Consider the following 25,254-nt stretch of genomic DNA (forward strand, 5'->3'; position numbering starts at 1 on the left):
GGAGACGGGGACACCCAAGGTAGGGGCTGCACCCCACGGGCTCAGAGATTCAGGCCAGAGCCCCATCTGACCTGCGCTGGTGGTTTTCAGGAGTGACTTTGCCTCAGGCCAGAGCCATCATCCGGGAGCCCCCAGGGTGTCCGAGGGTCCTCCTCCGTTGGGCAGTCATGGGGGTACCTCAGGGGCCCCTCCCAGCTGGGGTGCAGGCTCCTGACTGCACGGGCACCCCGCCTTCCCTCCATCGAGGCTCTGGGTCCCGGACGCGGGCCCAGCCTCATGTGACAGGCAGTTTCAGAGCCCTGCCCACAGACCCACAATCTGCTGCCCGCCTGTGCCTCCAGCAGCACTCCAGAAGGTGCCCATGTGTCTCTCTGCTCGGGGCTCTGTGTGTAATCTGCCTTCTCACCTTTGCCAAGGACCCCGGGAGCCCACAGCTTCACACGCTCAAGCGTGTGAGTCACCTGGGGGCTTGGTATACGTGGTCTGTCTGGGACGGGGCCCGAGACCACGTTTCCGACCACCCTGGGTGCTGTTGGTCCTGGAGGGCAGGAGTCCCAAGAGGGTCCCCTGCAGAGGTGGGCACTACCCCCCACCCCCAGACAGGAAGGAGGAAAAATGGGCTGGCTGCCCACGGACCTGTGGCCTCAGACCTCAGCCTTGGGCGCCTTCCAGGTTTGCAAAGGCAGCCAAACGCCACCAGACACCCAGGGGTGACCTGGGCCCAGCCCAGGAAGGGGGGCAGTGGGCCCCCTGGGAGCAGGGGTGGGGGCCCTTCTTGGGGCCTCAGGGGGATGAGGGGCTGCAGGGAAGGCAGCCTGGTGCCCTCGCCCATGACCCCGAGGGGGCCCCGGGCCACGTGGGTGGTGGGGCACGTGGATGGGGTCCAGCCCCTTGCTGTGATGGGACCTCCTCAGGCTGAGAGTCCTGAGCGCAGCGGCTGGGGTTCACATGCCCACCCCCGCCTACACATTACCATGCGGGAGACCAGCTGTCTCCTGGGCACCAGGGCAGAATCCCCCTGCAGCCTCCTGGTCAAGGGACCCCACCTGGGTCGGCACAGGACACTGGGAGCAGCCCCTTCCCCCCAAGGCAAAGCGAATGGTGGGCACCCCTGCTGCAAGCAGAGGCTGTGGATGCCAGCACTGACCCAGCCCTCGCCCCCAGACCACCACGTGGCAGGCCAGTGACGGCGACCGGCCAGGCCTGCCCGCCAGGGAGGCTGCTCCACCCAGCAGAGCCGGCAGGATGGGTCGGCATGACCAGTGTCCTGCTCTGGCTTTGGGGGTTCAGGGGTGCCCACCTGCAGGAGTGGGGCCCCATCTTGACAGGGGCACTGGTCAGCCTGGCTAGCAGGGCTCACTTGGCCTGCAGTCCCACCCCGCAGCCACACCCAGCAGCTCCAGTCCCAGCCTGTAACCGCCCTCCGTGAAGCGGGCCCCGGGTAACATCCACACCCCGTGAGCCCCTGTGGGGCAGCTCACCGTCTGGGGGGTACTTTGGGTCAAAACTTCCACCAGGAGCCACCCTTCCAAGCTCGGTGTCCGCCTGAGTCACCAGCAGCACACCAGTGTTCCCCGGGGCAGAGGGTCCTCTACGGGGGTCCCAGTGCAGGGGCAGGAGCGGCCAGCCCCGTGCATGGGGGCTCCAGTGAGGGTCTCAGGAGAGAGGGTGAAGCCAAAAAGAGGTCTTTGGAGCCTTACACTTTGGAGTCTAGGTGATGTTACCCCATTCAGGCATGGCAGTCATTCCGCAGCTGCGGTCAGAGGGGCCATGCGTGTTGACCCCTGTGGCCTTGGCCACCCACCAGGGCCCTCCTCTAGTCTGTCTAGCAGGTCAGCCTGGTTTTTTTCTTTTTAAAAAATAATACCTTTATTATGGTAAAGTTAACACTATCTAAAGCATATGAGTTGATAACTTTTGACCTATGTCCTTGACACCATGACCACAATCTGGACACTGGACATTTCCCTCACCCCCAGGGGTCATCTCACTCCCCCTCTTGGCACCCACATAGGCAGCCCCAACATTTGCCTAGATCACTGTGGACCCTTGCCTCTTTCTAGAAGGTGATGCAGACGCCACAGCACACTACCCACATCTTTCCCACCAGCATGACTTCCTTGAGACTCACCTGCATTGTTGAGTCAACAGATGGTTCATGTTTTTATTGCTGACAACACCTCTCCTCCTATGGACCTAGAATGGTTGGCCCTGTGGCCTACTGATGAACATTTGGGTGGTTCCCAGTTTGGGGTATTATCGATAAAGCTGCTGTGAACATTTGCATGCATGTCTTTGTGTGGACATGTATTAATACATCCTTTCCTGTTGGGTAAATACCTATGAGTGGGAAGTGGGCCCATCCACAGTTCATCAGGCATTCTGTCTAGCAGAACTAGTCCTTTAAATCTATTTCTCACTTCCACTGTATTATCATAAGGGATTTGATTTAGATCATACCTGAATGGTCTAGTGGTTTTCCCCACTTTCTTCAATTTAAGTCTGAATTTGGCAATAAGAAGTTTATGATCTAAGCCTCAGTCAGCTCCCAGTCTTGTTTTTGCTGACTGTATAGAGCTTCTCCATCTTTGGCTGCAAAGGATATAATCTGTCTGATTTCGGTGTTGGTCATCTGGTAATGTCCATGTGTAGAGTCCTCTCCTATGTTGTTGGAAGAAGGTGCTTGCTCTGACCAATGCGTTCTCTTGGCAAAACTCTATTAGCCTTTGCCCTGCTTCATTCTGTACTCCAAGGCCAAATTTGCCTGTTACTCCAGGTGTTTCTTGACTTCCTACTTTTGCATTCCAGTCCCCTATAATGTAAAAGATATCTTTTTGTGGTGTTAGTTTTAAAAGGTCTTGTAGGTCTTCATAGAACCATTCAACTTCAGCTTCTTCAGCGTTACTGGTCGGGGTATAGACTTGGATTACCATGATATTGAATGGTTTGCCTTTTGGAACCGAACAGAGATCATTCTGTCATTTTTGAGATTGCATCCAAGTACTGCATTTCAGACTCTTTTGTTGACTATAAGGGCTACTCCATTTCTTCTAAGGGATTCTGGCCCACAGTAGTATATGTAATGGTCATCTGAGTTAAATTCACTCATTCCAGTCCATTTTAGTTCACTGATTCCTAGAATGTCAACATTCACTCTTGCCACCTCCTGTTTGACCACTTCCAATTTGCCTTGACTCATGGACCTAACATTCCAGATTCCTATGCAATATTGCTCTTTACAGCATTGGACCTTGCTTCTATCACCAGTCACATCCATAACTGGGTATTGTTTTTGCTTTGGCTCCATCCCTTCATTCTTTCTGGAGTTATTTCTCCACTGATCTCCAGTAGCATATTGGGCACCTACCGACCTGGGGAGTTCCTCTTTCAGTGTCCTATCTTTTTGCCTTTTCTTACTGTTCATGGGGTTCTCAAGGCAAGAATACTGAAGTGGTTTGCCATTCCCTTCTCCAGTGGGCCATGTTTTGTCAGAACTCTACACCATGACCCGTCTGTCTTGGGTGGCCCAACATAGCATGGGTTAGTTTCATTGAGTTAGGCAGGGCTATGGTCCATGTGATTAGATGGGTTAGTTTTCTGTGATTGTGGTTTCAGTCTGTCTGCCCTCTGATGCCCTCTCTCAATGCGTACCATCTTAGTGGGGTTTCTCTTACCTTGGACATGGGGTAAAAAGAAATGCAAAAAAGAAAAAGAAATGCAAAAAAAGCAAAATGGCTGTCTGAGGAGGCCCTACAAACAGCTGTGAAAAGAAGAGAAGCGAAAAGCAAAGGAGAAAAGGAAAGATATACCCATCTGAATGCAGAGTTCCAAAGAATAGCAAGGAGAGATAAGAAAGCCTTCCTAAATGATCCATGCAAAGAAATAGAGGAAAATAATAGAGTGGGAAACACTAGAGATCTCTTCAAGAAAATTAGATACACCAAGGGAACATTTCATGCAAAGATGGGCTCAATAAAGGACAGAAATGGTATGGACCTAACAGAAGCAGAAGATATTAAGCAGAGGTGGCAAAAATACACAGAAGAACTGTACAAAAAAGATCTTCACAACCAAGAAAATCATGATGGTGTGATCACTCATTTAGAGCCAGACATCCTGGAATGTGAAGTCAAGTGGGCTTTAGGAAGTAACTCTATGAACAAAGCTAGTGGAGGTGATGGAATTCCAGTTGAGTGATTTCAAATCCTAAAAGATGATGCTGTGAAAGTGCTGCACTCAATATGTCAGCAAATTTGGAAAACTCAGCAGTGGCCACAGGACTGGAAAAGGTCAGTTTTCATCCCAGTCCCAAAGAAAGGCAATGCCAGAGATTGCTCAAACTACCGCACAATTGCACTCATCTCATATGCTAGTAAAGTAGTGCTCAAAATTCTCCAAGCCAGGCTTCAGCAATATGTGAACTGTGAACTTCCAGATGTTCAAGCTGGCTTTAGAAAAGGCAGAGGAACCAGAAATCAAATTGCCAACATCCGCTGAATCATCGAAAAAGCAAGAGAGTTCCAGAAGAATATCTATTTCTGCTTTATTGACTATGCCAAAGCCTTTGACTGTGTGGATCACAATAAACTGTGGAAAATTCTTCAAGAGATGGGAATACCAGACCACTTGACCTGCCTCTGGAGAAATCTGTATGCAGGTCAGGAAGCAACAGTTAGAACTGGACATGGAACAACAGACTAGTTCCAAATAGGAAATGGAGTACGTCAAGGCTGTATATTGTCACCCTGCTTATTTAACTTATATGCAGAGTACATCATGAGTAACGCTGGGCTGGATGAAGCACAATCTGGAATCAAGATGGCTGGGAGAAATATCAATAACCTCATATATGCAGATGACACTACCCTTATGGCAGAAAGTGAAGAAGAACTAAAGAGGGCCTCTTGATGAAAGTGAAAGAGGAGAGTGAAAAAGCTGGCTTAAAGCTCAATATTCAGAAAACTAAGATCATGGCATCTGGTCCCATCACTTCATGGCAAATAGATGGGGAAACAGTGGAAACAGTGGCTGACTTTATTTTTCTGGGCTCCAAAATCACTGCAGATGGTGACTGCAGGCATGAAATTAAAAGACACTTACTCCTGGGAAGGAAAGTTATAACCAACCTAGACAGCATATTAAAAAGCAGAGGCATTACTTTGCCGACAAAGGTCTGTCTAGTCAAGGCTATGGTTTTTCCAGTGGTCATGAATGGATGTGAGAATTGGACTGTAAAGAAAGCCGAAGAATTGGTGGTTTTGAACTATGGTGTTGGAGAAGACTCTTGAGAGTCCCTTGGATTGCAAGGAGATCCAACCAGTCCATCCTAAAGGAGATCAGTCCTGGGTGTTCATTGGAAGGACTGATGCTAAAGCTGAAACTCCAATACTTTGGCCACCTGATGCGAAGAGCTGACTCATTTGAAAAGATCCTGATGCTGGGAAAGATTGAGGGCAGGAGGAAAAGGGGATGGCAGAGGATGAAATGGTTGGATAGTATCACCAACTCAATGGGCATGATTATGGTTAAACTCCAGGAGTTGATAATGGACAGGGAGGCCTGGCGTGCTTCAGTCCGTGGGGTCGCAGAGAGTAGGACACGACTGAGCAACTGTACTGAACTGAACTGGTAAGAGGGCCATGAGACTGATTAGATGTGTCCTTGGCTCTTTAAAACCTTGCCGATCCAGCTGTGTGTGTGCGGCTCACTGTTCCAGGGCCGATGGCGTTGAGTACCGGGGTGTCTCACCACCTTGCCTAAGTTCGCCGATACTGTTCATTTCAGTGATCTTTTTCTTGTCGATTCCATAGACTTGTTCACATAGATGATTGTGTCACTTACAGATCAAGACTTTACTTCTTTCTTTCCAGTTTGAACTGGTTTGACCCTCTAGCGCGATACTGAGTACCAGGGAGAGAGCAAAGCCCAGTTCTGGCTCCAATGTAAGCAGGGAGCATCACTCTTTAACAGTCAAGTGTGATGTTAGCTGGAATGTTTCTGCAGATGCCTTTTGTCAGGTGGAGGAAGGCCTTGTCTTTGACAGTTTGCTGAGAGGTTTTTGGGTTTCTATTTTTAATAACATCAGGACCAGGTGCTGGATTCTGTCCAGAGCTTTTATCTGCATCTATTGATAATGGATAATCTTTTTTCTTTCTGTTGATATGGTATGTTACAGTGATTGATTTTCGAACGTTAAACCAACCTTGCATCCTTGGATATATCCCACCTGATCATCATGTAGTATTCTTTTTTTACATATGTTGTTGGATTTGATTAACCAGCATTTAAGATGTCTTGCATCTATTTTCATGCCCAATAGTGTTTGTGCATTTCTGGGTTCAGCGTCATGGAATGAATTGGGAGGTAGCCCCTCCTCTACCTTTTTGGGAGTGTTTGCATAGAATGGGTGTTATTTCCTTCTTAAATGTTTTGTAGAATTTCTTGGTGAAGCCATGTGGGCCTGGTGCTTTCCTTGTGGGAAGGTTTCCAACTAGAAATTCAAATTATTTAATAAACATATTCAGAGTTTCTACTTCTCCTAGAGTGAGCGGGGGTTTCCGCTCTGGCTGCTGGACGCAGGCGCTGCTCCTGCCTGCGGGCTCCCAGCCTTCAGGGCGGCTCTGCCTGAGCCTCTGATGCTTCCTGTCCACTCCTGGGCTGATGGGTCCTCAGTTGCAGCATCCAGGAGACCCTCTGAGGGCCCCTGGGGCACTGTCTGCACAGATCTCTCCTCTCCCAGGACTCTACCCCGTGAACACCAGCCAGCATGTTCTCCGGGACCGCCCTCCCTCTGGGCTCTGCCTGGGTCCCCCTGCCTGCACTGGAAACCTCAGGGAAGGAGGGAGCGGTGACCTGTGACCCCGCTCGCAAGGATGGCCGTCTCCTGTTGTCTGATCCCATCTTGGCTGCTGTCCCCAGCCAAGAGAGATCCAGGCTCGCTCTCTCTCACGCACACACATATATATATCTGAATTTTAAAAAAATTGTTTAGTTTTGACTGCACTGGGTCTTTGTTGAGTCCCACGGGCCTTCTCTCGCTGTGGCAAGCGGGCTTCTCACTGTGGTGGTCTCTCCCGCTGTGGAGCACGGGCTCCGGGCTCCAGCAGTTGCGGCGTGGGGGCTCAGTAGTTGCAGCCTGCAGGCTCTAGAGGGCTCAGTGGTTGCCGTACCCGGGCTTAGCTGCTCTGGCGTGTGGAAGCTTCCGGGACCAGGGATTGAACCCGTGTCCCCTGCATTGGCAGGCGGGTTCTCATCCACCACGCCACCAGCGAAGTATTCTGAATTTTTTAAATTTAAATATTTTTTAACATGCAGAGAGCATGTAACTCTGGTCCCTGTTGCTTCATGGGGAGCAGAAGCTCATACGTCGGGGCCCTCAGCTCCCTGGTGAGCACTTCCCATCCTCAGAGGTGATTCTCGGCCCTTACACCTGCTCCTGAGATGCCGTTTCTCCAGGTTGTGGACCTGCCCTGCCTGGCCACCCTCACTTGTCCCAGCCTCTGGCACAGAGCCAGGGCTCAGCTTGTCCTGGTGGAAAGAGGATGGTAGGAAGAGCAGCAGATTAGTACCTCCTGGGGCTCGCTGTGTCCAGCAAGTGGGAGATGGAAACTTGCAGTCCCCAAGATCATTCGACAAGGTCAGATTGCAGATGAGACGGCTGAGACCAGGAACTTAGCTCATTGCCCAGATCTCATTTTAAAGTGTTCATATTCTGGGGCCAGTCTCTTGGAGGGGGAACGGGGGCCGCTGGGGGGAGGGCTCCGTGGAGGCGGCAGCCCGGGCAACAGCGCGGAGGCCGGTCTGGAGCTGCGTTGGGAGAGCCGCGTCCCAGGCGGAGAGGGAGGCCCAGGTCCAGGGTAGGGAGGGGACTCGGGCGACCTCGCGGCCCGCCGTGCCCCGAGCCTCCGCCAGGGGGCAGTGCCTCCCCGCGCAGAGCCCTGCCCGGCCAGGCCCCTCGCCCGCACCTACAGCCGCTCCCCTGGCGAGACCCCCTCCCTCCGCCCACCTCACCCTTCCCCGCACAGGGCCCCCTCGGCCACTTCCTGCTTCCGACACCCACCTGCCAACACCTGCTGCAGGCAGCCTCCCACCTGTGTCAGCTCTGCACGCCCGGTGATGTCTCCCCACAAAACTGCCCGCGCTGCCCTGCGCGCCTCCCCCCCAGAGCCCACCTGCCCCCTTTGTCCCGGGGCTCCTGTCTGCGACCCACCGCGCTGCCCACACCACCCTCGGTTAGGTGCTGAACGCCCGCTCCTGGCTTCCTGCTCGCTGCTGCAAAGCCTGACTCCAAGTTCAGCTCAGTCGTGTCCGACGCTCTGTGACCCCATGGACTCCATGGACTGCAGCATGCCAGGCCTCCCTGTCCATCACCAACTCCCGGAAGTTACCCAAACTCATGTCCATTGAGTTAGTTGGTGATGCCATCCAACCATCTCATCCTCTGTCGTCCCCGTCTCCTCCCGCCTTCAATCTTTCCCAGCATCAGGGTCTTTTCCAAAGAGTCAGTTCTTCACCTCAGGCCAAAGTATTGGAGTTTCAACTTCAGCATCAGTCCTTCCAATGAATACTCAGGACTGATTTCCTTTAGGATGGACTGATTGGATCTCCTTGCTATCGAAGGGACTCTCAAGAGTCTTCTCCAACACCACAGTTCAAAAGCATCAATTCTTTGGCGCCCAGCTTTCTTTATGGTCCAGCTCTCACATCCTTACCTGACTACTGGAAAAGTCATAGCTTTGACTAGTGGCCCTTTGCAGCAGGGCTACTCGGGTCTGCGTCTGGGCCTCCACTCAATGGGCAGGCAGGATGGTGAGCACCCAGCTCACCACCACCCAACCCTGAGGTGGGTGCCCTACCAGCCCAGAAACAGGATTGGGGAAGTGCCTTATCGCTGGCTTGGAAGGAGTGGGCAGCCTGGGTCTCCACGGGCTGAAACCCTGATGGCTCACACCCCTTCATCCAGGTCTCCTCTGCCCTGGGGATACTAACCTGCAAGACCTCTCCAGTTCCAGTTTTCCCTGGAAGACTTCCTGGAAGAGGAAACCCTACAAGGAGAGAGCTTGTTCCAGAAAGGGTTCTCAGATGAATAGCAGGAGCAGAGGTCCAGGGGGGCTGGAGGTAGTGCTGCAGGGGAGCGGGGGTGGGAACTGGGTAGGACTCAGGCATCCAGGGCCTCAGGGGCGCTGGGGTTTGTGTTGAGGGCACTGGGGAGCCAGAGAAGCATCAGGGTTGTGTTTTTAAGTGATGAGTCTGGGACTTCCCTGGAGTCCAGTGGTTGAGAATCCGCCTGCCCATGCAGGGTGCACGGGTTCGATCACTGACCTGGGAAGACCCCACATGCTGTGGCGCAACTAAGCCCACGTGCCCCAAGTACTGAGCCCATGTGCCTTGATTACTGAAGCCTACACACCTAGAACCTATGCTCCCAACAAGAGAAGCCACCACAGTAAGTCTGCACACCACCAGAAGAGTAGCCCCCACTAGCCATAGCTAGAGAAAGCCTCGCACAGCAACAAAGACACAGCAGAGCCAAAAAGGAGATTAATAAATTTAAAATATATTTAAAAAAGGGACAGTGAAAGGGAAACCAGGGGAGCCTGGCCCACTGATTCAGGCCAGTGAGCTGGGGTGTGGTCAGGCGATGCACAGAAGGAGGGCAGTCATGGGGGCCAGTGTGTGTTGGTTGCTGAATAGGAAAGGGAAGGGCAGTGGGGCAAGGGGGAGAAAGAGCCACAGGACAGGGGCACCCTGCGGTGCATGGATCCAGGCCTGGGCATCTCATGTGCCTGGGAAATCTTGGGTAAATTACCTGCTTTCTCCGTGCCCGCATTTCCTCATCTGCACAGGTGACAGCAAGATGCCTGACTGATTGTGAGGATTAAAGGTGGTGCTGACCTATTGATATCCTTCTGTAACCATCACTGGGTTTCCCACCCGGTGCTAGTGGTATAAGAATCCACCTGCCAATGCAGGAGACCCAAGAGAGGCAGGTTTGATCCCTGGGTGGGGAAGATCCCCTGGAGTAGGAAGGGCAACCCACTCCAGTCCTCTTGCCTGGGAAATCCCATGGACAGAGGAGTCTGGCGGGCTACAGTCCACGCGGATGCAAAGAATCGGACAGGACTGAGCGCACATGCACACCATCGCTAGCGGATAGGAGGCCGCAAACCGCCAAGTGGGCGGTGGGAACACATCTGCTCTCGGTCAAGCGGATCTATGAGGCGAGGCGCCAGGGCGGGACCTCTGTACCCCACGTCTTGCCCGACTTGGCCCGCCCTGGAGCCGCCTGGGGTCAGAGCGGGGTCTTGGATCTCCCTTCCGTTCCCGACGACCACGGGGGGCTCAGATATCGGGACTCTGACTGCCCAGCTGGAGCTCGATCAGGGACAACTCTAGAGGCGCGTGGGGGGCTGTTGGCCTGAGGTTGGGGGCTCGGATGCAGGCGCCAACGGGTTCAGGTGCGAGGTGGACGGCGCGGGACCTGGAGGTGCGCGAGGCGGGGCTGGGCCGGGGCTGGGCTGGGGCTGGGTGGGGTCGCCGTGTGCGGCCCCTGCCGCGAGCGGGTGGGAACAAGCTGGGGGCGGGGCCAGGGCTGCGGGGGCGTGGTGGACGGGCGGGGGCGTGGCAGGGGCGTGGCCGCGTCCCGGGGAGCCGCCCCGCCCGCGGGCGTCCCGTACTGCTAGGGTTAAGGCCGCGAGCCAGGCGGTGGCGGGGCGGGCGCGCTCGCCGATTGGCGGAAAGTTCGGGCGCGGGGCGGGGAGCGGGGGCGGGGCGCAGGGCGGGGCGCGGCGGCCAGGACGCGCCGATTGGCGGGAAGTTCGGGAGCAGGGCGGGGCGCGGGGCGGGGCTCGGGGGCGGGTCGAGAGGGCGGGGCTCGGGGGCCGCGGCGCGCCGATTGGCGGGAAGTTCGGGCGCGGGGCGGGGCGCGGGGGCGGGTCGAGAGGGCGGGGCTCGGGGGCCGCGGCGCGCCGATTGGCGGGAAGTTCGGGCGCGGGGCGGGGCGCGGGGCGGGGCCGAGGGGCGGGCCGAGGGGCGGGGCGCGGGGGCCGCGGCGCGCCGATTGGCGGGAAGTTGTGCCGGGGCGGGGCGCGCGGCGGGCTCGGCGCTCGCTCAGGGAGAGTTGACAAAGCCCCGCAGGGAAGGACGCCTCGCGGCGCGGCGCCCCGGGCCCCTCGCCCCGCCGCCCCGGGATCGCGGCCCCGGCCCGCGGCCCGCCCTCGCCGCCCTCCTCGCCCCGCGCCCCGGCCCCGGCCCCCGACCCCCGCCCCGGCCCCAGCCCGAGCCGCCCGCGCGCAGGTAGCGCCGCCCCGTCCCGAGGCCGGGCCCGGGGGCGCGGGGCGGCGGGGTGCGGCGCCCGGGGCGGCGATGACCGCGCAGCGCGCCCCGCGGGCCCGGCCCTGAGCCCCGCCGCCCGCGAGCCCTGCCGAGGTGAGCCCCTCCGCGCGCCTCCGATTCCCGGGGCGGACTGGGAGGGCCGATTCCGGAGGGCCGGGGGCCGGGGCCGCGGGCGGGGGCGGGGGCCGAGCGTCCCGGTCCCCGCTCCGCGGCGAGGGGCCGCCGGCACCGGCACGCGCCGCCGCGGCTCCCGCCCGACCCGAGGTCCTGCCCGCGCCCCGCCCCCGCCCCTGCACCCCACGTGGGCCCCCCCCCAACGCAAATTTGTCCGCTAATGGCGCAGGCGATTATCTGCGGGGCCGCCGGTGTTGTGTGTCCCGCGGGCAGGGCCCGAGTTACAAGCGCCAGGAATCCAGACGGTGTTTGGAGGGGGGGCGGGGGAGGTCGATAATTAGTGTAAACCCTTTGTCTGCCTTTGATACCCACGGTTCCCCCGCCGCCGCTTCCTCCGCCCGGAGCGCGCCAGGGAAGGCGGGGCGGCCCGCACCTCGGTCCCCCTCGGTCCAGGGCCGGGGTGCTGGAGGCTCCGGGGCCCTCGGCCCGGGGGAGGGGGAGCGGGGGCGGAGAAGCCGCCCCGCCACCCGTCCCCCACCCGCCCTTCAGTGACCAGCCCCTGAATACCCCCCAGGTCCGCACTGGCCGAGATGACGCCGAGCCCCGCGCTGGTGCTGCCACTGCTGCTGCTGCTGGGGGCCCTCCCGCCGGCCGCCGCCGCCCGAGGTGAGTGTTGGCGCCCAGCCCGGCGCCCCGGCCTCCGCCAGCGCCGCCCCTTTCCCTCAGGCCCTGAACTCTGCCACAGTGCCCGCCTGGCGCGCGTGCCTGCGCCCCGCCCCTGCTGGCCGCGCGCAGCTCGGCCCCTCACCCACTGGGCCCCCAGCTCACCCACGGGCCAGTGCAGCTCACGCGGGGGCCCCACACCCAAGGGGCTCCTCAGCTATCTGCGGGGCCTCCCCTCTCACCATGAGGTCCCCCAGATCACCCACAGGGTGATCTCACTCTGTGGGCTCCCCCAGCTCTGGCACGGGGTCCCACACTAGCTGGCAGGGTGGGCTCTGGCCCCAGTTCCCCTCAGGATACACACATCCACCCACTGCTGCAGCTGAGGGCAGCCACTGGTGGAGGATTCCTGGGCATTGGGCAGTTTGGCCACAGTGGACCCAGTTAGGCCCCTGAAAACCCACAGAAACCCCCTGGTGGCCAGGGTCGGGAGTGGGGACAGTGGGGACCTTCTTGGCATGTGGGACTAATGACCCAGACCAGTGCACTGACCAGACCCAGACCTGCCCGTCTCTAAGAAGGTGCAGGGTTGGGGCCAGGGGACTGAGGACCCAGCACACGGGGTCACCGCATGGTGGGGAGTAGGGGCCTGTCTTAAGGCAGACGCTGAAACCACATACTTCAGGCCACACAGTGCATGTCTCAGTATGGCATGTGCCACAGCAGGGCCTAGACGCGGGTTCACACACCTCCTGGGCAAGAGGGCAGGTTCAGATACCCCTGGAGGGACTCCTGCCCCAGCAAGGGGCGTCCTTGGCTGACGGGCGACGGGTGATGCGTGCCCGTGGACTCCCGCCGCCGTGTTCGGTGCTGGCCTCCTTCAGCGAGGCGGGACCTGCGGCCAGGCCAGCCCTGTGAGTGTGTTGGCCACTCAGGATCGTCCTTGCCCTGTCCACCAGGCCTCTGAGGCATCGCACCCCTCCCCCGCCGCTGCCCCGCAGTCGCACCGAGCCCAAGCTGGCCTTATATGGCCACATTCGGGTGTGGGGTGGCGGGCGGCGGCCCAGGTGGGCCTCATGCCACGGTACCCCCCCGCCTGCCCTGCGGGGACTGGCTGGCTCGCTTGAGGGTGGGGGCTGCCCAGGCGTGGCCGGCATGGCAGTGTCCGGGGTGGTGCGGACACTCGGGTCATGCCCAGCGAGGCTCCCACCCCCGGGGCCGGCAGCTCGACCTCCGATTGCTCTTTCATCTGCTTGGACTCTCCCATCCCCTAACCTGCCTGTCCTCTGGCCACTTGGCCAGGGAGGCTCGGGAGGCCACTGGCCTGACCTGGCCACCGGCTGGAGCCTGGAGTGGAGGGGCAGGCAGCAGTGGGCCGCGGACGGCCGTGGGCAGCAGGGCCTGCCTTGGCACCGAGCGGTCCCCCAGGGGCTACACCCCGCTCGGTGCCCTTTGGCTGAGGCCTTGGGCTGCATGAGTGGGGGCCCTGGCGGCTGTAGGGAGGTGGGAGCCGCTTTCCAAGGGCAAGGGCCTCTGCGGTTTCTGGGGTGGGGGGTGCTCTTCCTGAATCGTGTTGGCTTCTCCTCCAGGCCTGGCCTGGAGGGCAGAGTCGTCTCAGGCCCTTCCCACTTGGCGCGTGAACAGGCTGAGTGTGGACCTTCTTCAGGCAGGCAAACCAGCGCAGAGAGCTTGGGTGGTTTCTTGAAGCCGCTTTCCCTGCGGTGTCACATTCTAGAATCAGTGCATTTCTAGACTCAGTATTTTTCAGGTTCCCCTTTTCCCAAAGTTTCACAATCTCCGTGGGCTAGTCTTAAACTTTTTCTTTTTTCAAATTTGAAGAAAGAATTTGGCTTTCTCCATTTCCACTTTACTTCTCACAGTGGGAATTCGAGAGGTTCCTAATGAAGGGCCTTTTACAATTTACTTTGAAAGAAGTCATTTCAGGGTTTTCTGAGAAGTGCCACGTGTGAACTTTTCTGAGGATGGTGCAGTGGACGGTCTCTGAGCAGCTGGCCCTGGAGGCCCCTCTCCCTCCCCTGGACCTGGCCAGCATGCCCGGCCGCCTTCCGCCTGTGGGATGGTGCAGACTTCAGGCCGACTTGCCTGGGGGCTGTGGTGGAAGGCTCTGCCAGGGCGTATGAGTCCACGGGGAGGCGTGCGGGTGTCAGAAAGGCTGTGATGTGTGTGCTGGTTGCCCTCAGCCTCTGACCAGGCTGCAAGGGGCCTCCTCCTCGCCCTGCAGGCCCCTGCAGGCAGCACTGGCCAGTGTGCGGCCCAGGCCGAGGTGGACTCGTGGGAGCCCGGCCCAGGCTCTGCGAGGTGGCCCACTTATGTCTTGTCTTGGGCCCCACTCCTGGAAGGGAAAATAAACCACTGCCCCCTCTGCGGGGAGGAGGGAGAGAAGAAAGTCGCCCTTGGCTGGGCCTGGAAGCGCTGCCTACCAGGCTCCATCTCCATTGCGCCGGGATCAACGGCCCCCGAGTCCTCCTGGCTCCGTGGCGGCCCTAACGAGGGAGTTGATGGTTTTCTCCAGCAGCAGCCCTGGCCTCTGGACGCCTGGGCAGCCCAGGCCCCATGGACGTGCAGGGGAGGCGGGCGGAGGCCACCCATCTTAGCCTGCTTTGCCCCATTCTGTGCCTCCGTGGGTGACCGCAGCCTGGTGTGTCCAGGGGACGGCCTCAGTGAGCAGGTCAGCACGCAGAAGGAAGGGGTGCCCACCCCATGGGCGCCCTGTCCAGGGCGGCCCCCCACTCTTCCTAGCAGTGGTCATGGGTGCACATAAGCATAGCCTGCCTTCTCTCAGGGCCCGGGGGAGCAGGGGCCGACATTCTGGGCTTTTGCAGCCCAGGGTCCCCTGGAGAGGCTCGGGTGTCACAGGGCCAGGCGGTGTGGGCCTGGTCAGATGAGGTGAGGAAGGCCTCCAGTGATGGGAGTGCTGTGGGCAGAGCTGGGCAGCTCACCACGGCTGGGGTAGGCATGGCGCCTTGGCCTAACTGGGTAGAGCCTTTGGGTGGGGAAGGGCCTGGGTCAGGCCGACGGGCTGGTCGGTTGAGGGGCCATCTGGGGGGTGGCCCACCGGGGCTTTGTGAGCTGGGGCCCCCATTCCCACCCTGTGCCCCGCCGAGTGGCTGGGGCAGGGTCTGGAGGCGGCATGCTGGGGTGGGGGTGCATGCCCACACCGAGCACAGACTGGCCCGGGAGGAGGGGGACTGGCCCGGGGGGTTTCTGGAGCTGTCCCCGAGCTGTCCCTGAGCCGTCCCCGAGCCGTCCCTGAGCCAGAGGCAGGGCAGGGAGCTGCCCCAGCCTTGGAGCTGCTGAACCCCAGGGTTTCCCATCTTGGCAGGAAACACAGCTCCTCTTCTTCCTGCTGGGGAGTTTATTTTGTGAGAGATTTTCACAAGCTGTGTGCTGGATAACGGGGCCTGGGGAGCCGGCAGGGAGGAGGCTCCTGTGACGCTGCCCCCGGGCACCCTTCATCCAGGAAGGTGGGGCTGGTCCCGGAGCTCACCCTGAGGGTCCAGTGGCCCACCGCACGGCCTCTGGGGGCCTGGGGGCGCCCAGTCTGAGTCGCTTTGGCCTCAGGGCCTTGGGCCCATCCTGGAGAAGCTGCTTGGGCCTCAGTGGAGCGGACGTGGGACCCAGCCGGCCGCTGGGGGTTGGTCGTCTACAGCCGTTGCCTAGAGACCCCACATTCGCCCTGGACGCCTGGGGGCTCCAGGCTCAGGAAGGGTCCTCTCACCTCCTAGGCGACTGCCCCTTGCGTGGCCTGCGCCCCAAAGCGCATTACCCTGTCCTCTGCGTCCTGCACGGCAGGAGTGGGAGGCCCGGGGGACAAGGGCCTTCTCTGCACTCTGACAGCTGGGGACGCGTCTGTGAGGTGGCGGCGGGGCGCAGGCGCGGGCAGGTTTGCGGGGGGTTCAGCACTGAGTCTGGGGGCCCACCGAGGCCTCGACAGAGCAGGAGGGCTGCCCAGTGTTCAGCTGCGCCCCGGCTGGGTCCGGGTGCTTTCCAGTCACCGTCCCCCACTGGCAGTTCCCATGGGTGCCCCCAGGGATGTGGCACCATCAGGGTGATGCTCTAGGGCCCCCGCCACGGTCCTAGGGGTGGTGAGGGTGAGGCAGAGGAGCCCTGAGGCTGGGCTTCCACTGGAGGTAAGGTGCCCACTCCCCTGTTGGGCGGCTGGGCAGCAGGTGGTGGGGACACTCCCCGCCGCCTTGCTCGGTGGGTCAGGCTGCCCCTTCGCCACGCCCAGAATGGCCTGGTTTCTCGGGCAACCACCTGTCCTGCGGGTCCTACCAGTTCCACCACAGATCCCGTGGGTCCAGCCCCCAGGGGCCGCCCCGGGCCAGCTGGTGACCAGGAGCCTGTGTGCGTGTGTGGGTGTGCAGCGGTGCTGGGCAGGGGTCTGCCCGCCTCCTGGCAGCCGCGTGGTGGTCCTCCCCGGTGCCCACCCCCCGCCCCGGGTGCTCCTGCCCTTCCGCCAGGGGCCTCGCCTCCCTGGGGAGGGTGCTGGGCCCAGAGCCTGGAGCTCACTGTGGGGAACCCCTCGGGTGTCCCACCCCCTAGACGGCCTACCGTGCTGGTGCCGGCATCCAGGCTGGCCAGGTGGGCCCTCCTCCAGAGCCCAGCCCCCTCCTCCTGGCCGCCCCCACCCATAGCCAGCCCCATCGTGGTTGGCTTGATCCACGCCCCCCCCACCTTGCTCCGGCAGCCAGAGCGTTCCTCAGGCTGGAAACTTGTGGGGCTCCGCAGGGCTTGCTGGGGACGGAGCTGCCCTGAGGTGCAGGCTGGGCGCTCAGGCTCCATCGCCCCACCTGCTCTGAGGCCTCTGGCACCTGGGGCCCGGAGGAAGGCTGCTGTCTGGCTTCCTCCCCTTGAAGGGAGCTTGGGGTCGCAGGCCGGAGCCCCCCGAGCACCCTGGGTGGCAGGGAGGGGTGAAGGCTGACATTGGGGTGTCCCCGCTCCCCATGGCCAGGCCCCTGGCAGACCGTGCACAGAGCAGGGAGTGTGGGTCCAGACGGAGTGGCCGGGGCAGGGAGGGGGCGCCCAGGTGGGCAGAGGCCGTGCAGCGTGGGGCGCTGTGCTTTGGGGCGGCCCCCAGGGCCTGTGATGATGACTTGGGGTGCGTGGGGGAGCCTGGGGGGCTCCACTGGGGGTCCCTTCTCCATCCGCCCGCCTCAGCCCTCCCTGGGGCAGGAGGGGTATCAGCTGGGGTCGCAGCAGGGTGCTGTTATAGCAAACCTGGGGAAACGGAGCCCCCAGCCAGGCAGGGGGACTGCAAGCCTGGGGGTCTCCGGTGTTCAGAGGAGGGGCGTCTGCACCCCCTGTTGGGGTGTGCGTCTGGGGGACAGCATACGGGGGTGGCGTCGTGTCCGCGTGTGGCCCCAGCTCTGGGCATCCTGGTGGCTCAGGGTGAAGAGTCCGCCTGCAGTGCCGGAGCCCCAGGCTCACCCCTGGGTTGGGACATCCCCTGGGGGAGGGCATGGCAGCCACTCCAGCGTCCTCGCCTGGAGAAGCCCGTGGACAGGGGATCCTGACGGCCTACCGTCCACGAGGTCGCAGAGTCCGACTGACTTAGCAACTGAAACAACACCCGAGCGGCTGCAGAGGAAGGGGAGGAGGTGAGACGCCCCCTCTGCCCACGAGCGCGATGCCCCGCCCGCGTCCAGGATGAGACCCTGCCCAGCCTGCAGCCTCCACCCGCCCTTCGCACCCTGCCTGTGCCCCAAACCGCCCAGCACGAGGCTCTGGGGAGGTTCTAGGTTGGGGCTTCCTGGAGGCGGCTCTCTAGGGAGGGGCCGCGGCCGGGAGCTGAGGGGCTGCCCCCCTGGGCCGCACCCCTCCCCCAGGCCCTGCAGGGGCCCCGGGTCCCCATGCAGGCCTCAGTTTCCCACGGCAGAGCGTCGGGATGCCCTGTCCAGGTGGAACAACGGGGCTTGTGTTTCCCAGGCTAAATATAGAGCTGGCCCAGCCGTGCTGGCGGCCAAAACCCCCAGGAGTGTGGGGGGGCCGGGTCTCCCGCCTGTGAGCCTGCGGGGGTCTCTGGAGGAGCTGCGGGGCTGGGCGAAGCGCAGGTGGGGGCGGGGCGGCCGCCGAGGGAGGGGCTGTTTGCTTTGGGATGCGGCTGGCTGTGCCGGCCTCCTCCACTCTGGCCGGCTTGCGGGGCCACATTTCCGGCCCATCTGGCGGTCACTGGGCCCCGTCGCTCCTCTTCGCAGTGACCCCGGGCAGCGTCCCCGCAACCCGCACTTGCACCACCCTCCCTTCTGAAGGCCTCCTTTCGCGGGACGGGGCAGGGCTACGTGGTTGGGCTGGCCCCTTCTCTGCCCCTGAGGCCAGCTGCTCAGGGTCTGGGGGTGTTGGCGAGGGCCCACTGGCGCCCGCAGGATGTGGTCGGGACAGGCAGAGCCCCAGCGGGGAGGCTCCGCACACAGCGGGTCCGTGCCTGTGACCGTTGTGTCCCGGTGTCAGCCTGGGGGCCAGCGGCAGGCTGAGGGACCTCTTTGTCCTGCAGCCTGGGAGGCCGTTGGGGATGGTGGGATTTCAGGTGGTGGACAGGGTCCCCCTGGGAATGAGGCCTGGACGCTGGGCAGCCTGGTCGGGTCCTCCTGGGGTCCCCTTGTCTGGGGGCCCTGACGCGCCCTCCCCCACTGTGAGCTGAGTGGGTGCCTGGGGGCGGGCCCTGCAGACTGCCGAGTCATTGGGGAGAGGTGGTCAGGGGAGGCAGGAGGGCTGGCTGGCCAGGGCAACTACCTGGCAGGGGTGTGGCCCCCCGAATAGGGGCGGGACGTGGGGGCTGAGGGGAGGTGACCGGATCTCTGTCGCTCAAACCCCGGTCCCCTGGAAGCAGAGCCTCGGGACCCCCTCCCCACTTGGGGCCCCAGAGAAGCTGAGCCGGGGCCATCAGCTTGCACATCCCTGGGGGCATGGCCTCCACCCTCCCTTGGCACCTAGGCAGGGGCTACGGGGGTCCGCGCCCTGTGGGGCCCTGGGAGCCACAGCGTCTGCAGGACCCACAGGAGCACTCTGGTTGCGAAGCGGCAGTGGAACCAGCTGGCAGTTGCATGTTGAAGAAACACCAGCTGGTTATTGAAAACACATGCCGCCCTTGGGCTCGGAGCGATAGCATCTCAGAGTAGCCGCGTCAGGCCGGCACCTCCGCACGGCCAGGACACCCGGACGTGGCCCTCCTGGCCCGAGTGGCAGCCTCGAGGGGTGGAGGCGCCTTCCCGTGGCTGGTGGCTGGAGTCCCGGGAGCCAAGCCCGACCAAGCCCCTTGGAAGGGCAGCTGAGTGCCTCTGGCTGCCTCTCCTGGTCTGGAGGGACAGTGGGTGGTGGCCCACGAGAGAGGCCCGAAGCCCCTGTGGTCTTCCCGGGGTGCTGGAGCTGCACAGGGGCCCGAGCTCCGGGCCACGGGCACAGGGGGGCTGAGGGTCCCCTGGAGATAGCTCTGTAGCCTTGTGGCGTCCACGGTGTCCTTCCCTGCGGTCATCCCCTGTTGCGGTCTAGACCCGATCACCCCCATTGTGCCCACACTTGACCCCGGAGGAACTGAAGCTGGACCCAGGCCAGGGGGGTCAGGGACGCCCAAGGGCACCGTGACCTCAGCCCAGGACTCCGGCTTCTCCCACGGGAGAGACTGGTCACCCAGAGCTGGGGTGTCCAGCCGCTTGCCCTCTGCCCCAAATGCTTTGGTGACCTGGTGTGGCCGGGCTGGCAGCGGGGAGGCCCTTGCCCAGGCACACACGAGCACAGACGCGGACGCTCGCGTGTGCACGCCCCGCCTGTGAGGGGCTGTCCTTGCTGGTCTGTGTACGTGCGTCCTGGGCGAGCCGGTCCTCCCCACTGCGTTCCAGCTCCTGTGTGAGAGTGCGCAAGGGCCCCTGTGGTCTGAGAGGGGGCAGGCATCTCTGCCTGGCGTCCTGGGTGGGCTACCGGCAGGGACAGTCCTCCCCCCAGCTCCCAGTGCCCACACTGCCTTTGCCCTGACCGACCCGCTGCCAGCCCCCTCCTCCCTGATGGAGCCCTCTGACCCCCCAGGGCCCCCGAGGATGGCGGACAAGGTGGTCCCAAGGCAGGTGGCCCGGCTGGGCCGCACGGTCCGGCTGCAGTGCCCCGTGGAGGGGGACCCGCCGCCACTGACCATGTGGACCAAGGACGGCCGGACGATCCACGGCGGCTGGAGCCGCTTCCGCGTGCTGCCCCAAGGGCTGAAGGTGAAGGAGGTGGAACCGGAGGACGCTGGTGCCTACGTGTGCAAGGCCACCAACGGCTTCGGAAGCCTCAGTGTCAACTACACGCTCATAGTGATGGGTCAGTGTCGGGGCGGGGCCTTGCGGCATGCCGTTCGACTCCAGCCAGGAGGCAGCGCTTCCCCGAGTGCCCACTGCCACCCCCCGTGCTGCCTGAACTTGACCGCTGGCCCCCAGGACCAGGCCTGTCCTGCTCACTGCCTCTGAGTCCTGGACACCGCCCAGCCCGGGCCTGCCTCCTCAGCTTGCACCTCGGGGTGGAGGGGTCTTTCCTCCCAGCCCCTTCTCCCCCAAAGTTCTGCCGGCCTGAGGGGCCAGGGCTGGCTGGGAGACAGCAAGAGTGGGTGGGGGGCCCCAGCTCGCACCGAAGCGCAGCCTGGTGGGCCAGGCCCGCCGGTAGCCTTGGCGTCGGCAGTGACTTGAGGCTCAGGTTTCCGAGTTCAGAGGGGCCGCTGGGAAGCAAGGGCCTTGTGTTCTCTGCCTCCGGGGCCGGGCTAGGGGACTGGGCGGCGCCCCAGCAACACGCCCTTCACTCGCTGGTACCAGGCGCTGGCCCAGCCCTCCCCCCGGGCGCCGGGGCAGCACAAAGCGGGAGCCCGACCCACACACCCCGCCGCTGGGTTCCGGGGTGGGGTCTGGGAGCCGGGCCTTGGTCCTGGGCCCTGGAGGCGGCGGCTGTCCGGGGAGGGGGCATTCCTCAGCATTCCCCGACCACCCCCCTCCCCAGGCCCCACAGGCCTGCTCTGGACTGTGGAATGGGAATACTGTGGGTGTCCCCCCACCACGTCCTTTCAAAGGGGAGGATGACCAGGCGGTATGTGAGCCACGTCAGCTCACCGAGCCCTCGGCCCCTTGATGTGGGCTAGGGTTACTGCAGCTGCTGGCGGGCCCCAGCCCCCACCGCCCCCAGGCCCTGCAGACCCCCGGGAGCCAGGGTGGGAGAGCCAGACCTCCGTCCCACCCACGCCTGGCGGGGTCACCTGCACCCAGGGAGTGGGCCGGGAGGCGGCTCCCGCCCAGCTGTCCCTGGGATTCTGAGCTGTGGGTGTGCATCCACAGCCTCTTGCTGGCGTGCTGGAGCCTCCCAGCTGGGCCTGGGGCTGGGGTCCATGCTGGGATCTCACAGGGGCTACTGAGGCCCCTCTCACGTGCCCCGCCCCCTCCCCCCCACCCCCCAGATGACACCAGTCCAGGAAGGGAGAGCCCAGGGCACGACAGCTCCTCTGGGGGCCAGGAAGACCCAGCCGGCAAGCAGTGGGGTGAGCAGAAGGGCGTCAGGTGGGCTGGGGGCTGGGCTTCACCGCTCCCACCGCCCTGCCCAGCCCTCTGACTTCCACGCCTCCCCACCTCTGCAGCGCGGCCGCGCTTCACGCAGCCCTCCAAGATGAGGCGCCGCGTGATCGCGCGGCCCGTGGGCAGCTCCGTGCGGCTCAAGTGCGTGGCCAGCGGGCATCCGCGGCCCGACATCATGTGGATGAAGGATGACCAGGCCTTGACCCGCCCGGAGGCTGGCGAGCACAGGAAGAAGAAGTGGACGCTGAGCCTGAAGAACCTGCGCCCGGAGGACAGCGGCAAGTACACGTGCCGCGTGTCGAACCGCGCAGGCGCCATCAACGCCACCTACAAGGTGGATGTGATCCGTGAGTTGCGGGCGGGGCGAGGGCTGGGGACGGGCTGCAGCCCCGGGACCACACCCAACGCTTGTCCCTGCGCAGAGCGGACTCGCTCCAAGCCTGTGCTCACGGGCACGCACCCCGTGAACACGACGGTGGACTTCGGGGGCACGACATCCTTCCAGTGCAAAGTGCGCAGCGACGTGAAGCCGGTGATCCAGTGGCTGAAGCGCGTGGAGTACGGCGCCGAGGGCCGCTACAACTCCACCATCGACGTGGGTGGCCAGAAGTTCGTGGTGCTGCCCACCGGCGACGTGTGGTCGCGGCCCGACGGCTCCTACCTCAACAAGCTGCTCATCACGCGCGCGCGCCAGGATGACGCGGGCATGTATATCTGCCTGGGTGCCAACACCATGGGCTACAGCTTCCGCAGCGCCTTCCTGACGGTGCTGCCCGGTGCGTGGGCCTCACCCCGCCCCTGCCCCGCCCCCAGGGAGGGGGTGTCCCACCAGGCCCCGCCCATGCGCACCAGCTGGGCTGTCGGGGACCCGCGCCCTGACGGTCCGCTCCCTGCCCCTCGGTGTCTCCCGCAGACCCAAAGCCCCCAGGGCCGCCTGTGGCCCCCTCGTCCTCCACCACCAGTCTGCCGTGGCCGGTGGTCATCGGCATCCCGGCCGGCGCCGTCTTCATCGTGGGCACCGTGGTCCTGTGGCTCTGCCAGGCCAAGAAGAAGCCATGCGCGCCGGCCCCGCCACCCCCGGCGCCTGCACATCGCCCGCCCGCCGGAGCCCGCGACCGTGGAGGGGATAAGGACCTGCCCGCCCCCGCCACCCTGGGCTCCAGCCCCGGAGTGGGGCTGTGTGAGGAGCTTGGGCCCCCGGCCGCCCCCCAGCATCTGCTGGGCTCTGGCTCAGCCACCGGCCCCAAGCTTTACCCCAAACTCTACACAGACACGCACACACACACACACTCACACACACACTCACACGTGGAGGGCAAAGTCCACCAACATCAGCACATCCACTACCAGTGCTAGGAGGCCTCGGGGCAGGCTTGTGGAGGCCACGGCCAGTGGCAGGCTGGGGCAGAGCGCCACAGGGGAGGACAGACCGTGGGTCCACCTCCCCATGCCCCATGAGATACACACACACACACACACACACACGTTCAGATTGAAGCCTTTGGGAAGGTCTGTATTGTAACCACAGTGCGCATGTGGCGACTGGCTAGTTCATGAAGGAATCCCTTGGCCCCGTGAGAAGGATTTCACGGGGGCCATGGTCACCCCCCCAACCCTGGCCTGGCAGGAGATCTGAGAGGCACCCTGGCTTTGCAAACCAAAAACTCCGACCCCTTCCCTACGCCTGCCTGCCTGTGTCCCTGCCCAGGCTATTTTTGCCACCACCTGTCCTGGTGTCCAGGAGTCCACCAGTACCCTGGAGGGGGGTCGGGCAGAGCAGTCCTGGGCCCTGTCCTGAGAGGTTGGAGCCAGCTGGGGGTGACTTGCGTCCCACCCGGCCTCCCGCTGCCAGAGAGGAGGGCCCTTGATATTTATATTTAAGAAATTAAGATAATAATATTAATAATGATGAAAGGAGGGCTGGGCCACAGAGACTTGGCCTCTCCTGGGACCCAGGACCCACCTGGCCTTGTGGCCACGCTGGATGTCCACCCAGGGCCTGGGCACCCATCACCCCATTACCCGTGGCCCCAGACCTCTGTAATTTTATATAGAGTTTGAGCTGAAGCTTCGTATATTTAATTTATTTTGTTAAACAAGAAAACGTGCATCCTTTTCCTCGAAGTTGGTGTTGCTTCCTCTGTGTGTGCGCATGCACCTGTATGCCAGGAGCCCCACGGCCAGGCCGCAGGCTCGGGGCTCCCGGGACCCACCGTCGGTGTCCTGGACGCTCACCTGTACGCGTGTCTCTGGCCAGCCTGAATCTGGCTTGGTGGGGGTCTGCTTCTGACTGGTGTGGCACCCCCACCCCCAGTCCTCGCCGCAGGGCCTGTGCTGCTCCTGTCCCACGTTCCGGGGCTTGCCGTGTGCCCTCTGTGGGCAGGTGGGCTGGGGAATCCGCCTCAGGGCCCCATCCACCCTGGGTGGGGCAGCAGAGCCTCCCCCTCGACGGGGAGACAGGCTCTGACTCACCGGCCAGCAGGCAGGGCTTGGGCCACCCCAGCCTGCAGGTTCTGGAGCCTTTTAAGGAGAAGCACTAACAGGTCGTGCGATTTTAGTGAGGCCCCCGGTGGGACCACATCAGTAGGTGAGCAGGAGGGGTGGGGCACAGAACCCAGCCCCTGGGTCTCAGCACTTCAGGCCACGAACTCGGGCCCTGCCTGACCTGCAGCTGGGCGTTCTCCACCTGACCTGGAGGCCGGGCCTCCTCGCATCCTCCATGCTCCCCTGCTGGGCTGCTGCCCACTTCCTCTCCCCAGCTCCAGGCTGGACCCCCACCTCTGCTGTCGTCTCCCAGGGCTCAGTCCCCTCACCCCTCCTCCGCTGGGACCCCAGGCAGGGCAGGACAGGACCCCCTGTCCTCTTCAGTGCTGCGCCCCCAGCCTCTGTCCTCCCGGGGTGGACCCTACTCCTGTCTCCAAGGAGGCCCCTCAGCAAGCTCAGGCTGGATGACGGGGGCCACCCACAGCCCCAAGGGAGACCCAGGGCCTGGCTGGCGGCGGGAAGCCGGGCGGCAGTGGTCAGGGCAGCAGTGGGGGCTGCTGGTGGCCCACAGCTGGTGACCAAACAGATGTTCCCCAGACAGGACTGGCTGCAGCCAACGCCTGGTTGGGTTTCAGACCGAGGGGGAAGGGTGGAGAGAGAGGAGGCCCTGAGCAGTGGGGAGACCTCAGGCTGTGGGCCATCTCTGGGTCATAGGAGTTGAGCTGCCCCCTCCCCAGCATGTGGGCAAAGGGGCAGGTTCCTGGAGGCTGCAGTCCCTTGGAACCGCAGAGGAGACCCTGGGACCCCAGTTCTGTGCCCTTGGCCTGAGGCCGGTGCTGTCCACCCGGGTCCTGGGGACCAGCCTCACCATCTGCCCCAGGGAAGGTGGGGGACTAATGACCTGCCCACCCCTAGGGCCTGTCTCAGCCTGAGAGGTCTGCTTCTCTGGAGACCAGTGGCTCTGTGTCCATCCCCCAGCGTCCTTCCTGAAGAGAGGGCTGCTGGTAGGCTGGTCACTCTGTGGGCCTGCTGGGGTGCCGGGAAGGGTGCGGGCTGGTGCGGGGGTCTGGACAAGACAGGTCCATCCGCATGGGGCTGGGCGGCCACCAAGAAG

The 25,254-nt window shown here is 62.5% G+C and overlaps 1 protein-coding gene across 2 annotated transcripts; it reads left to right on the forward strand.

The window, feature by feature from the left end:
- The first annotated feature begins 11,299 nt into the window (after nt 1–11,299).
- Nucleotides 11,300–23,780, forward strand: FGFRL1 (fibroblast growth factor receptor like 1). Of its 2 annotated transcripts, none has more exons than XM_065914519.1 (7): nt 11,300–11,427; nt 12,023–12,114; nt 20,152–20,424; nt 21,542–21,622; nt 21,719–22,003; nt 22,079–22,432; nt 22,570–23,780. In XM_065914519.1, the coding sequence occupies exons 2-7, from the start codon at nt 12,039–12,041 to the stop codon at nt 23,010–23,012; spliced, it is 1,512 nt and encodes a 503-aa protein (XP_065770591.1). In that variant the 5' UTR covers nt 11,300–11,427; nt 12,023–12,038; the 3' UTR covers nt 23,013–23,780. The 2 variants fall into 2 exon arrangements, with proteins under 2 accessions (XP_065770591.1, XP_065770592.1); XM_065914520.1 differs by lacking the exon at nt 11,300–11,427 and adding an exon at nt 11,689–11,753.
- Nucleotides 23,781–25,254: the final 1,474 nt, after the last annotated feature.

Source organism: Muntiacus reevesi, chromosome 22 (genome assembly GCF_963930625.1).
Source record: "Muntiacus reevesi chromosome 22, mMunRee1.1, whole genome shotgun sequence".
Classification (NCBI taxonomy): domain Eukaryota; kingdom Metazoa; phylum Chordata; class Mammalia; order Artiodactyla; family Cervidae; genus Muntiacus; species Muntiacus reevesi.